The sequence below is a fragment of the Anoplopoma fimbria genome, chromosome 17 (genome assembly GCF_027596085.1).
Source record: "Anoplopoma fimbria isolate UVic2021 breed Golden Eagle Sablefish chromosome 17, Afim_UVic_2022, whole genome shotgun sequence".
NCBI lineage: Eukaryota > Metazoa > Chordata > Actinopteri > Perciformes > Anoplopomatidae > Anoplopoma > Anoplopoma fimbria.
Window position 1 is genome coordinate 17655664 of NC_072465.1, and position 14105 is coordinate 17669768.

At 42.6% G+C, this 14105-nt stretch overlaps 1 protein-coding gene across 1 annotated transcript in view; it reads right to left on the reverse strand.

The window, feature by feature from the left end:
* Positions 1–14105, reverse strand: part of cacna2d2a (calcium channel, voltage-dependent, alpha 2/delta subunit 2a) — a 134553-nt gene that overhangs the window by 62182 nt on the left and 58266 nt on the right. Inside the window, exon 4 of the mRNA XM_054616969.1 lies at positions 4772–4831. Coding sequence (XP_054472944.1) covers positions 4772–4831 — 60 coding nt within the window. The remainder of the gene's footprint in view (positions 1–4771; positions 4832–14105) is intronic.

Consider the following 14105-nt stretch of genomic DNA (forward strand, 5'->3'; position numbering starts at 1 on the left):
AGAAAGAAAAAGAGAGACTGTGTTGTCCTATGATGAAAGGCTTGATTGATTAGAGAGTGATGATTGCAGTAAATGGCCTGGAAGATGGCTCCATCTCTGTTTCCCGTTTTCTCCCCCTCTTATGCTTTCTTCCCTCAGTCACTTGCTTTCTCACTTACACCTCTCTCTCCCTCCGTGGCTCTCTTTGTCACCCCCTCTCCCTGGTTTCATCATGGCAACCCATCAACAGAATGCCTCTCTCTCCCCTAATGGCACCGCTATTAGCACTAATGCATTTCAAACGTACAGCAGCTGCCACATCACAATCTGATTGAAAGTGTACAGGTCTTCCTCCGATCTCCACAATCTCTGTTCTTTCATCCAGTCTTGTGTCTCTGGTCCAAGGTGTAGCATCTCAAGTCAACCCTCTCTTAGCTAAGAGACAGCGGTCATCGTTTGTAGCCAGTATATGATGGAAGATGAGTGGTGGAACAACTGATTGAGGATAATGTAGGTGATAATATATTGTTGATCTTGTAATTAATTTCAACATTATGCTGACCAGAGACAATTTTCCATTTTGTAAAATTAGCAGAACGGGAATAATTTAAAAAAATTGCCATTGAGACTGAAAAATACTAGTTGATGCCATTTCTATATGTCTTTGTGCAGTTTGGAGGCTGTTGAATGGCTGGATTATCCAACTTAAGTTTAATAACTAAACATTATTGGATCAAAGGCGACTCTGTATAAAGATAGGGTAATGCATCTTTTAAGCGGCAATAACTTTACATTTTTTGGCCACTTGAACACTGACACATTATCAAATTTTTATGGTGAACATAAACACAGAGCAACATTAGCATTCATTTGGAGTTGTGCTTCTGGCCACCTGATGAATAAAAGTCCAAAATTAACTCTCATTTGTTTTTGGTCTCCACCCACCCCTTAGAGAAATATCTGTCTCTGTAGCTACTAAATGCTCTACTATGTTCACCAGCTGCTCAATTTCTCTGTCTATGTGCCATTTGGTGTTGAGCAGGTAGACTTTAGGCTCCTAGAACCTGCCTTAGCTAACAGAGAAGGTAAATATACCCAAAGCATAAACAGAGCAGGAGGAGTCCTGATTCTGAAAGAGAAGGAATCCACGGATATAGGCCGAATCCGACACGTCGCTCTCCAAAGTGTAGAGGGAAAGATTTTCTTCAGTTTCATGGTTCAGAGGATGAACAGCTTTCTGAAGAGAAACAACCTTGTGGACACAACAGTCCAAAAGGCAGGTATCCCAGGGTTCTCTGGATGCCTCAAACACACTAGAATGATTTGGCACAAAATCCAGACTGCAAAGAACAAGGAGTGATCTCCATGTCAATGTCCTTGAACGTCTTTGGAACTGTCCCTCACATTTTCTTTGACTTCTTTAGGATACCAGAGATCATCACAAACCTTGTCAAGGCCTATTTTCCAGATCTGCAGTTCTGTTTTACATCGTCAGACTTTACCAATATATGGCACCACATGGTGATTGGCATAATGGCAGGGTGTGCCATCTCCCAATTGGTTTTCACCATTGCGATTGAAATCATCATAAGGGCCTCCAAGTGCGTAGTGGGTGGTTAGCTGCTTAAGCCTGGAGTCTGTCTACCACCCATCAGGGCATACATGGATGACATGAGAACGCTGACAGCAACAGCACCTTGGATCAGACGCCTTCTATGGAAGCTTCACAGAGGCCAGAATGAAATTGAAGCCATCAAAGTCAAAAAGCATCTCAGACAAACTGACAGAACAAAAGCTCTCAATCAATCCCAACTGTATCAGAGAAACCAGTCAAAAATCTAGGAAGATAGTGCAACTCAATACTGAAGAACACTGATCAGGTAGACAAGCTTAGGCAAAAAATCATCAATGACATCAACAGATCCATGCTGCCTGGCAAGCTCAAGATCTTGTGCCTGAAGTTTGGATTACTATCTTGCCTTATGTGGCCACTAATCATGTATGACATCACCCTCACAAGAGTCGAGAAAATGTAAAAGACAGCTAGCTATTATGTGAAAAGTGGTACACTTCAACAACTAATCGATTAGTCAAAGAAATCCTATGAATATTAGTCAACTAAGAATTTCTTCAGCTGTAATTTTTTGGTTGGCTGACTGTGCTAATGAAATTGTATTATTGTAAATGTGTGTTTGTGTAAATATTTGAATCTAAGTGTAGACCTTCTTACTGTAGATGTATGTTGTTGCAATATGGTTTCCTCTCCAGAAAAGCAACATTTAGATATTACCTGAATATTATAAACCCCATTGTTTTATAACCTTTCTATGATTTAGAAAAAAAAAAAATAGTGATATGCTGATGCTAACCAGAAAAGTTTTACAGATCTCTGCCTTTTAGCTCCCACTTTTCAGTTTACCAAACAGAGAAGAGTTTTGATATTTGTCTCTGAAGTTGTTCTCCCTCCCCCCTATGAGAATTGCAAAGCAGCACTGAAATGACTCTGTCGCCTTGGGAAGAGTCTGTTGCCAACACAATAGTGGAGTGTCACAGAGGGATGGGCACCTGACCTTGAGAAATCAGCGGCAATCCAACACTTTAATGTCCATTTCACACACCATTTCATGCCAATGGATTTAAAACCCTGAACGACCATCACAACAGTTGTTACGATCAACATTTTGACATCCATAATGTCCGGCAGTCGGGATGGTCAGAAATCTGGCTCTGCAGTTAGGCAAGGCAAAAGCTTGAATGTGTGTGTGTGCGAGAGAGAGAGAGAGAGAGAGAGAGAGAGAGAGAGAGCGAGAGAGAGAGGGGAAGAGTGAGGTCTTCCCATTGCTACGGTAACAGCTGCGATGGCAGCCGCTAAGAGGAACAGGCGTATCATTGAGTTTCTATGATGTCACCACTTTGGGGAGGCGAGCAGATGGGCTGGTCCAGGTACTGAACCTGCCGTTAATAAACACATGCAAATAAATACCTGCTCGCCGATAAACACAAACAACCACATTTTCCAACCGCCCCCACCCACCCATACAAACACACACACACACACACACACACACACACACACACACACACACACACACACACACACACACACACACACACACACACACACACACACACACACACACATATATATACACCCTCACCCACTCAGAAATTCTATCAAACCGCTCCGTCACTCATGCATGAACACCTATTCTCTTCATTTGACAGACTGCTCCACCCGCTAGTTTAAGATGCAACGCATTTCTGCTAATATGCCCAAAGAGCATGCTAATCTAATTAGAGTGTCAGTCAGCAGAGTGCTCACCTAAAGATAAATTAGGAAAGCAAAAACTCTACGAAAAGGAAAAATATTCTTGCGAGGATGTGGCATATCTACCTCAACCTCTACCCAACCCCCAACTTATTTGTGAGATTTTTTAATGGTTTCACCGTCGCCCCTGCTGAGATTCATTACCTGGCCTAATTATAAAGGCAAATGAAATCAGCTCCAATACATTATTAATAGAGGAGAACCATTAGGATTATTTTTGCAGTATTTGCAAAAATATGATGTATTCAAACTATTTTCATGCCTGATCAAAGACATGTACAGATAACAAAATAAGCATATGTACGTGATGGAGGTGCAGAGGGTAAAGGTGGTTGTGAGGCTGGTGACTGGGCAGAAAGAGAGATGGAAACAGGAAGAGGAAAAAAGAAAAACAGAAAATGAAGAAAAGAGGGAGAGAGTGGTTTTGGTTGGGGCGATTGGATTAAAGAGAATGCTGGCTTTTCCACTTGAGGAGGTATTGATGCCATATTGGATGCAGCTACTTATGAACAGGTGTGCTGTGTGTGGTCACTGTGACCCAGGCTCCACTTCCTGCATGGCTGGCTACACATCCGATCGTGGTGCATCAGAGCCGGGCAGAGAGAGAGGCAGGCATCAACTTCCCTCCGGCCTAAGATGAAGGGACAGCCGCACTGCAGCTCCCTCCCTCGGACCAGCTGGGAGGGAAGGGTGCAGCTCAGCCACCCGAAGACTACAGCTCCAGAGAGTAAGCAACCATGAATAAAAATGGACTTTGTAGGGAAGTATGCCTCATAATTATTCGTTTTAAATCAGTTAAAGCCTTTTCTCAAATATCCCCCAGGAGGCGCCGGGTTAAAAATCCATTTGTGGGAAGTGTACCATGACAGCTAGCTCGTCTCCCTGGAGACAGAGGATGTGACAGTAGGGAATGTGCATGTGTATCAATCGGGTGAGGCTATGTATATATATATGTGTGTATGTGTGCATGTGCATCAGTATGCATGCATGTTCATGGGGCATTTGAGTGTTTGCAAATTTGAGAGTCAGTGGAGCACGCAGGCTCCAAAACACACAGTCAAACACAGACCGGAGTAAAACCATTTCTCCTTTTTTTTTGATTTCAAGAGCAGATCTCTTGTGTTTCAAAGGTCAGCTGCACGAGAATACAATGTTCAAATTGCTGTATCCTGTGAAATAAAACGCACAGAAGGCTTTTAGATAATACTGAAGAGCATTAAAATAACAACTCCAAGAATAAGCAATTATAGTGTTCGTGCGTACATGTAGGACTTGTGTTTTTGTTTGTGGGTATTATTGTTTTTTCCACTTGTATAAAATTTGGCTTTATTACCACATTGTCTCTGTGATGCTGATCACATTGTCATTAAAGAGTTACAAATAAGATAGCCTGGAAAGGAAAAGGGAAAAAAAGAAGGAAGAGGTCTCGGAGAAGGAGGGAGAGGAGTGGGTGTCCTACTTTACCGTCACACCGTCTTGCCATACATGCTCCTTCTGAAGCTGCTCCGCCTCCCTGGCCAGTTTCTACAAGGAAACATAAAAACAGAAGTGTGTCAGAAGTCAATAGGACATGGATTTGTGTGTATGTCTGTGCAGGTGTGAGAGAGAGACAGACAAACCGATGGGAATATGGCAGTGACCTTGTTCCCTACAAAAAGTGGTACAGCTGTAAATTAGTGGGATAATTCAAATGATTAGGGAGCGCCAAACCCCAAAACACTGTCCTCCTTAGTCAGTCCAAATAACAGTATTGTGACACAAGACAACAACTGCTTGTGCACTGCCACTAGGTTAATCAGCTACACAGAATTGTTAAATGTTTTGAGAAGCTGCAAATTGTTTCTCAAAATTGGCTTTGGTTATAATGGTCTAACGGGAGGTTTCTGCATTAGCGTCTTTCAAAAAACAATTGGACTTATTAACATTTCAGACACTTGAGAATCCAACTCAGGGAAATTTCATCAATCTAAATATGTGATTAAATGAGGGAATTTAATGACCATTTGCTGAAAGTGTTGTTACATATTGATGAGTTGATAATATATATAAGAATATTTGTTTGACTGACAGCTGAGCTGGCATGGGTATGACATACTATGTAAACAAAGCTGTGTGAGTAATACGCCAAGGCACAGACCAGTATCATCAGTGGTACTGAAGTAGATCCACACCAGTGCGACTCCATACTGGTTGATCTTGATATTTGCAGGTTAGTTTTTAAGCCGTGTATACTTTCTCCTGGTTTGTTTGCCAACAAATTAGCATGATAATGTCCATGTTTGTAGGCAGACATTAGCTGGAGAGGTAATGTTTGCTGATTGGTAGCTTTAGTTGCTGTCAAGTTCTTAGTTTTACAGTTGCATTACAATACAGTTAAAACATGGTTTGATTGACTTTCTGTTGGCAACTGAAAAGTCTGAACACCATGACTTGTATAGAATAAAACTCAATATTCTCTACTAGTGTTAGTATTCTCGACTAGCATCAAACACCACTAGCTACTGATGTTGTCTTAAAGATGTGCTTTAGTAGTCTAACTCTATTTACTATGATGACAGCTTAAAGTGTGTAGACTTCTCATATAGGAAGTCATCCAAGTGGCAAATATGGTGAAGCCTTAGCGTCTCTCTCCCTCCCTCTCGTGCCTCAGTATCTAGGTTTTCCCGGGCCTCTAGGGGGCGATCTAGTTCCTGTCCCAGAATAGTGTGATCAGCCGTAAAGTCCCAGGGGGGCCAGGGCCCTGAAATTAGTAACCCTATTTAGACCCCTGCTACAGTATGAGCTCATTCATCAGTGGAGCCTCAGTGAAGGAACCAGTCCCCTTCCGCTGGAGGCTTTTTATCTACCAAAAACACACAAGACATAAACTCTCATTATAGTATAAGCTGTCCTATTTCTATTAGGAGCCCCGCCCACCTCATCAAAGCTGACCCTCCCCCTCACAGACACAATACTGCCCCACCTCTTCTAAACACAGACCTGACACAGAATATCAGTCCAGGCTCTAGCGGTGTGTACAGGGACGTTAGTGGAGCAGAATGGTCTCAATATGTACATAATGTGATATCACTAAACCAATTTGTGAAAATATGGATCCATTCAAGTCCTCTGTGTCTTTATACTTTTGCATTGTGCTTTTTAATCACCTGAACAAGTATTAAATAACAACGATAAGATTTATTTAATTTCCTAATGAGACGATGAGGCGACTGAAACAATGAAATGAGGATATAATTATCCAATTTAAATTATTACCAAAGAGTCCATTAGTCATTTTGTTTTGTAAAGAGAGGATGAGTCTTCCAATAGGGCAGCGCCACTGTGGTAATCTCTTGATGAAACTATCAACACTACAGTTTTCAATTAGGGATAAACACTGAGCAGCTGAACAATAATCTAACTGAATTTCCAGCTCTGAGATCAGCCTGAGAAATGAAAGTCATATGATTCCAATCTGTGTCACAACAGCTGGAATATTTATTATGTTCTTTTGCAATATATGCAAAGTTCTTTTTAAGGATAATAAAAAATAAGTTTTCACCGTTTTTTCCTCAACCCTCTGTCATGATCTTTGATCTAGCTTCCCTTTCATCCCTTTGGCTCAGTCTTTTTCTCGGCATTTAATCTGTCAGTAACAATCTCTACTTTGTCCCCTCAGAAAATCCATTTCTCTCCCCCTGAGTAGCCCACGTGTCCTCCCATGGTATTTTCCCTCCCTCTCTCCCTGGTAGGCCACCATTTCTCTAGGACCCTATCTCTTCCCTAGCAGCTTAATGCAGTCCCCCTGCTCTAAAAACAGCCATGTGTCTTCATGTGTCTTTCGTCTCTCTGTGTTGGCCCAGATGGATGGGCAACACAAACAGCCCATGAATCAGAGTGAGAGATGTGGGAAGGAGGGGGGCAGGGATATATCATCTATGCTGGTGGCTGGAGCCCAAGCAGCTTAGAAACACTGGATGAGCATAGTGAGATCAGCACAGTACAGCACAGATAAGCTCGGTACAGGCCCACACAACACAGCAAATAACACTACAGCACGCAGGCACAAAGACACCAGAAGAGTTGACAACATGAACATGGCCGTCTAATGTTATTGCGGTTGTAACCTTGACACAAAATGCATCACATCGGGCCATTTGTCAGCCAGCCTTAAGGAAAGGTCAAGAACCATAAACACAACTCTGTAATGGATAGGAGCATGTGAAGTACCTCCACGTCTACAGCCTTAAACAACACACAATGGAGGCTGTCGTGTACGCAAACACTGTACATAATGATGTAGGTGACAGTGTAATTGTACAACCAGCTCAACTGCAGGCTGTACAACCCTCTTAATGTCTCCATTGTCCAAGAGCCCTGATGGTGAAAAGCCGCGCTCCCTCAATGTGATCTCACAGAGCAAAAAGACAGCAGGGGGAGCAAAATAAAACAACAAAAAGCTCAGCATGAGGCGATTATGATCTTTAATATTCATAACTGTTCAGTTTGCTCTGTTCCAGAGGGGAGCAGTTTAATCACTCGAAGTCATGTTATTTCTAGGGGAATGACAGCACACAAGGGACGGACAGCGTCATGCTGTGGTGAGTGCCACCTCGACACCGGGCCGTCTGATTGCCGCAGCCTGTTAGGCCCTTCCACCGAGCATTAACTTAAAGGGCACTCGACACACCACACTGTTGTCTGTGTGTGATCCGTAGGGACACTCCAAAACAGCCCTAAAATGTGCTTGTTTGAGTGAGAGGGCACTTGACGGTACGGTCTGTACATGTGATTGCAGCCTTGTGTCGAGGTACTCAACATGTTCCCAATGACCCCCTCAGCTTGGTTTCTAGGAACGCTCGAGTCACCTTGGGGACCAAAAGACTGTGAAATTACTCTGCTGAGGTCACAGCGCAGCGAGGGAAGACCCTTAGTAAATTTCACAGTGATTGGCTGCTGTGGACACTGACAGTCATAATGGTAAGCCACTAAGCTCGATGAAAATATATGTCTATATATAGAACAGCTTTGTTGAGGGTCCTTCCCACATTGTTGAATAAGATATCCAGACCTAGCATCACTATGAACTACAACTTCACTGTATCTACTGACACATGAAGGATCAGGAAGAAGCATCAGAGACCACATATTTACCTAGAGACAGTGTGGAGGACATGATACATCTGTGGGCAATATTGCTTTCCTGGTGTATGAAACCATATGAGGTCATAAATTGTCAAAGACATTGCAAGGAGCATTACAAGTTGAGTGAAAACTGTTGTTTTTAATGGCGAATTACTTCTTCATGTTACATCAAAATGTCACCACTGTGTCATGGCCTTAAGAGCTGCTGCTCACTGTGCTGTAGTAGTGCAGAGAGGTGCAGTGTCGTGGAGCAGTTGGTCCATTAGGGGGCAGCACACCGAGCGTACCAATGAGCTCCACCAGCAGCAGCAGCAGCAGCAGCCAGTGGAGCCTGTCAGACTGAGAGCAGTCTGCTTTAAGCTCTTCATTCTGTCTTCTCCACTCGGCCTGGATTAAGGCCAATCATAGAAATCACTGAGTCAGAACCGTCCCACAATAACAGATGGAGGGACTTTCCACTCCAGAATTTTAAAACATCACAGACAAACTCACTTTTCACTTCGCCTCGCACCCTTGCCACTGCAACCGCCGTCCCCCACGACCACCTTTCATTCTCTCGCCATCCTTTTATCACTCCTCTTTGCTCGGCTGTTTTATCCTCCCATCAAATGCTGTACTCCATTTGTCTCCATCTGTCTTAGTTTACTGCTCTCAAACTTTCCCCCTTCTCCAAATCCATATTAATTCCAACAACACAGTCACAAACCAACTTCAAAATGTTTAATTGACTTCACATAGCGCAGAACTCTTCATCGACGCAGGCACCAACTGGGTAGAAGCTTGAAATCCTATGACATGTTTTTTTATTGCTTGCATTGTTACACATTCTTCTAAGCGGTGTAGATGACTTCCCATTTCAAGTTGCAGTAACACACTACTATGATAAAAACAATAGGCTCTCTTCTTCAGAGTGGCCAAACAATGTTAAAGTCCATAATGAGGACAAATAATGACCCTTAATTCCAGGTCCCTGGTTGGTTTGCTACTGGTAGCTGGGTATTGTAGTCCTTATTAGCTAACTCTGACAGGGGATCTGCATGGATGGGTGGGAGACCCTGTCTTTGTTCTATGATCCAAAGCCCCCCGTGGCAGGCGCGTTTGCAGTGGCTGTGTGTGTAGTGCTATTGTAGCATGTGCTGAGATAATCCCTGCCTTTGTCCCCCCACCCCACCCTCAGATAATCTTCCCCCTCCTCAACGGAAATGTTAACAATTTCTTTTTGCTTTTCCCGAACAGAGCATTCGCAACTCAGCTCTCTGCTGTTTCCACGGAGACCGGATCTGGAAGACGCAAGCTTGTCACCTACCCGCGGCAGCAGCTACTCACCAGCTTTTTTCGAAATCAAACACCAGCTTTCTGCACTCCACACAGGCCCACAGAAACAACATGTTTCCACAGTAGATTGCCAGCATTGTGCTAAAGCGTCTGTGTGTAGTTCAATTGGAAAAGAAAGGCAGCTGTCACTCCTTTGGAACAGAACAGTAGCTCTGTGCAGCAGCTAAACTCCCTCATTATCGGTCTTCAGAGCTACACTGAAAATAATCGACCTTGATCACAAGCTCTTGTGTACTAATCAGCCTACTTTTGACTTTATAAAATGGATATAATCAAAATACGATTATGTTAGAAGCAATGTCACGGGAGCAAATGAGCTAATCTAACATATTACTGACTGCTGAAGTATCTCCATAAAAACAATATTAATTTCCATCTAATTGGGGCACGTTTTGTTTAATTTGAGATACTCCATTTAAAATAATGTGCATTTTGCTTATTAAACCACAAAGCCTTTGAAGCTAAGTGGCAGACTCATCATAGCACAGCACAGGGCCAAAGACCATTGTACTGCACATTATAATTCACTGGAGCAACTATCATTGTAGATTCAATTAAGCCTCCTATGGGAGATATTCTACAAACAGCTTTATCCCAACATTTACTTTACAGATTCCCAGGACCCAATGCACATATCCAGCACAAATTTAAAAGACAGAAAAGGTCAAACAAGGTCAGTGCAGGATCATCGTAGTGAGTCAACACCACACAGACATGCAGCCTGGACGTCTCAGGAGGAGCAAAGTGTCCTACATGCCGGGGCCAGCAGGGGGCTCAGGGTGAGCGTGCAGGCAGGGTCCAGGATCAGCTCAGTGACACGCGGGTGTCTGGCTGGCTGGGCTCACTGTCCATTGTTTGACGGATAGTCACAGACATGCCCAAACTGCTGCCCGGCCTTTCCTGCTGTCACTAGAATCAGTCAGACAACAGAGGCAGAGTGAGAGGGGAACGGAGCCTTTAGGTGTGATTTACAACAAAAAAAAAAAGATTCAGACGTCTTGTTTCTCTAGCAGCCCGTGAGGCATCGACCTTGCAGGTGACTGAGAAGGAGAAAATTACATACCCATTGTTTGGAACAAGTGATAGCTAAAAATAAATAAGACAAGAGAAGCCAAGTGACATTCCACTAGAAAGAAACGGAGCACATTACTTCTCTTTTAGTTGGTACATCTGTTAAGAGGTATGTGCGATTGCTCAGATGACCTGCTTGTTTCGTCCGTCTCCTCAGCAGGCTGAGTGGGGAGGAGCAGAGCGAAACAGCATCAAGATGCAGGGCAAATGTCTCCTTGATCAAAGGTGAGGGTGATATATGCACGCATTCTGCGACACAAACACAAAGGAACGAGACGGAGAGCTGATGCATACACTCAGCCACAGCAATCTGTTATTTGTGTCACACAAACTCCAGTTATGCCAAAGCACACCCATTATGTAAAAACACACACGCACACACACACAAACATACGCCATTAACAGGAAAACTATGGCAGCGGCTGAAACTCTTAAGAATCTTGTTTGGAAGACAAGCGTGTTTGTCCCTATGTGTGTGTCTGTGTTTTTAATGCATATGCACAACAGTGTGTCTTAATGCACAATGCGCATTAAGACACACTGTTAATCATGCCTGGTCACATTTTACACCCACACGAACTTCATTCGACACACACTGTACACTTGCAATCAGCCCTCACTGATCAACAAGCAATCAATTATACACACATTTGTAATCTCTGTGCCCTTTCCATTGACTGGCTCACACTTGATACAGTTGGAGGGGGTCAGAGGAGTGTTGTTAAGACAAAATAGAAAATTAAAGGATTCTTTGGGAGGGTAGCGGGGGAATCCCTTTAAGGATTTTTACTGGCCATTATCATATCTAAAATACAAAAAAAAAATGTTCTTTATATAATGTGTGATCAGTGATTTTGTAAGGACAGCTGTCACATTTTTTTCCTGTTTTTTCCTGTTTTTTTCCTGTTTTTTCCATGGTCAGACTGATTCAGAGATGACCAGGACGAAAAAGGAGGCGGTTGGACAGACAGAGATAAAAAAAACACCATAGGAATGGAGGAATGTGATTTTTTTTCTTTTTACACAAACCAGTATTATCTCAGTCCATCAGCTTATCTCCCTTCCTTTCACCTCACCACAGCACAGTCTGCAATTCAAGGGCAAACTGTTTATTTTTGCTGTCAATTATTTGCCCTTTACTTCAATCATCCTCCCTCTTACTTTAGATTGCTGAATAATGAAAGGAGTTACACATGCCTTATAGGAGGGTTATTATTCAACTAAAAGGTCATGACGTGTTACCGAACAGATATTTTGCAGATTTACCTCGCTCCCTCCCCCCTCCTCCTTCTCTGCTACAAAGAGAAAGTGTATAGTATCTGACAAAAGCCTTGTCAAAGTGCCAGAGAGTCCAGTGACAGCAGCTGGTGTTTGACAAAGTGTATCATTGACGGTGTGTGGCCAGGCAATTGTTTGGGATTTACACACACGCGCACACATGATCACACACCTTCAGTCATATTCATCCATGGACACACACGCATTCACGCACACACGCACACACACCCTATAAAGTATTCCAGCAGATATAAAGGAGGAAAAACGTGCAGACACGGCCGTCTCTCAAAGCAATTACAGCAGATTGAAACCAAATTAAATTTGAAGCCTGGAGCAACACCAGCTACTGAACGTCTATGACAGATATGACAAGGGAGGGGAGGGAGTGCTGCGGGCCCAAAGGGTGGAGGGTGCAGGGTGGAGGGGGATGTTGGAGAGAGCGGCAGGTGTGGGTCACAGAGGAAGAGAGAGCTACTTGGATAGGAGAGCAAACCGAGCAGAAGTAGGGCAGATAGCTGGCCCCATATAGAGAACATCAGGAGGGGTCTCTGCCAGGATTTTAAGGACCATGCAGATGTTTTTGCCCATTAACTCTAAACTTTGTATTCAATATGTTACTGGAGACTGATTTCAAAAGCGTACCATATGTTTTTGGATTGATTTCCTAGCTTCAGGGCAGCGCTGGTTTACATTCATTTCAATACGGAAAGAGCCTTTAAAGATGCTTGACACTGGTATTCCATCACGGTAAATGTTTTGTCACCTTTATCATAATGCTCTGACATCTACGACAAGAGAGCCGGCTGCTGAGCAACAACCTCTTAAATGCAAAAAATGACCAAATTCACATTCATCTCTTTTCTTGTTTGCCTCTATTGTTTGTGTTGTAGCTCCTGAATGCCATGCTGTTCTGCAGCAGTAATAAAAAGAAAAATAGTAATAATAAAAAAGCACAAATTGTACAATATGCACAATTAATGAGAGTAGATTTTCATACTGTAATAATTAAGTACAAATCCATGACTGAAAATCAATCTGAACCATAGGGTATGCTTTGGGAAATGGTCAGGAGTAATGCAAATGCATAGTAATAATCTGGCTATTGTATAGAGTGAAAATACAATGCTTTATCTATGCAAATTATGTTAAATATAGCATATTTTATACAAGAATTATACAAATAAAATGAATCACTGAGGAAATAATAAAACATGAAGAAAAAAAGCAACACTACGTCCAATAAAAGGACATTTTTACACTGGAAAATGATACCATGTGAGTAGCAGTATACCATAATCTGTAGACCATTTAGCAATCACAAACACGTGCCTGTTACAGGCATACAGATTAGCTCACTTTCCATTTCTCCAAGAGATATCATTTCTCCATTTTCTTTATTCTAGTCCAAGAAATGACGGGATTAGTTGTGGCGGCTTTTAAACATCTGATGTTATCTTCCTCTCCTGGGTGAACAATTAATCCCTCTCACTTCCCTTCTTCTCTTCATCCTCTCTCTCCCCATCCAGGCCTCATCTTGCCTCCATTTTGCCGTTCCTCTCTTCTTCTCTCCCCCCTTCACAATGTCTATCTCTCCCAGAGGAGATCTTTTTTACCAGAGAGAAATGGAGCTAAGTGCCCTGGCAATATAAATACCCACAGTGTACTGTGGAGCTATATGAAAGCAAACAGTGATGGGGGTTTCTCTAATCACTTGTCACTGGGCCTATAGTATGTTCACACACTTACAATTCAACTCTTCATCAGCACTTTAGCTGCTTGTAAAATTCTTGTTTACGTTGCTCCGGATATTAACATGTACTTTAGTCATCCAGATCCAGAATTTTTTTTTACATTTAGATCAGTTGTTTTTATAAATCTAATCAACATTTAATTTCCATTAGCAAAGACAATATAAGATGGATCTATAATTGCAGATACAGTATGATGATATTTCAAATGTCAATATGTCTTCTGACTAACAAATGAAGCC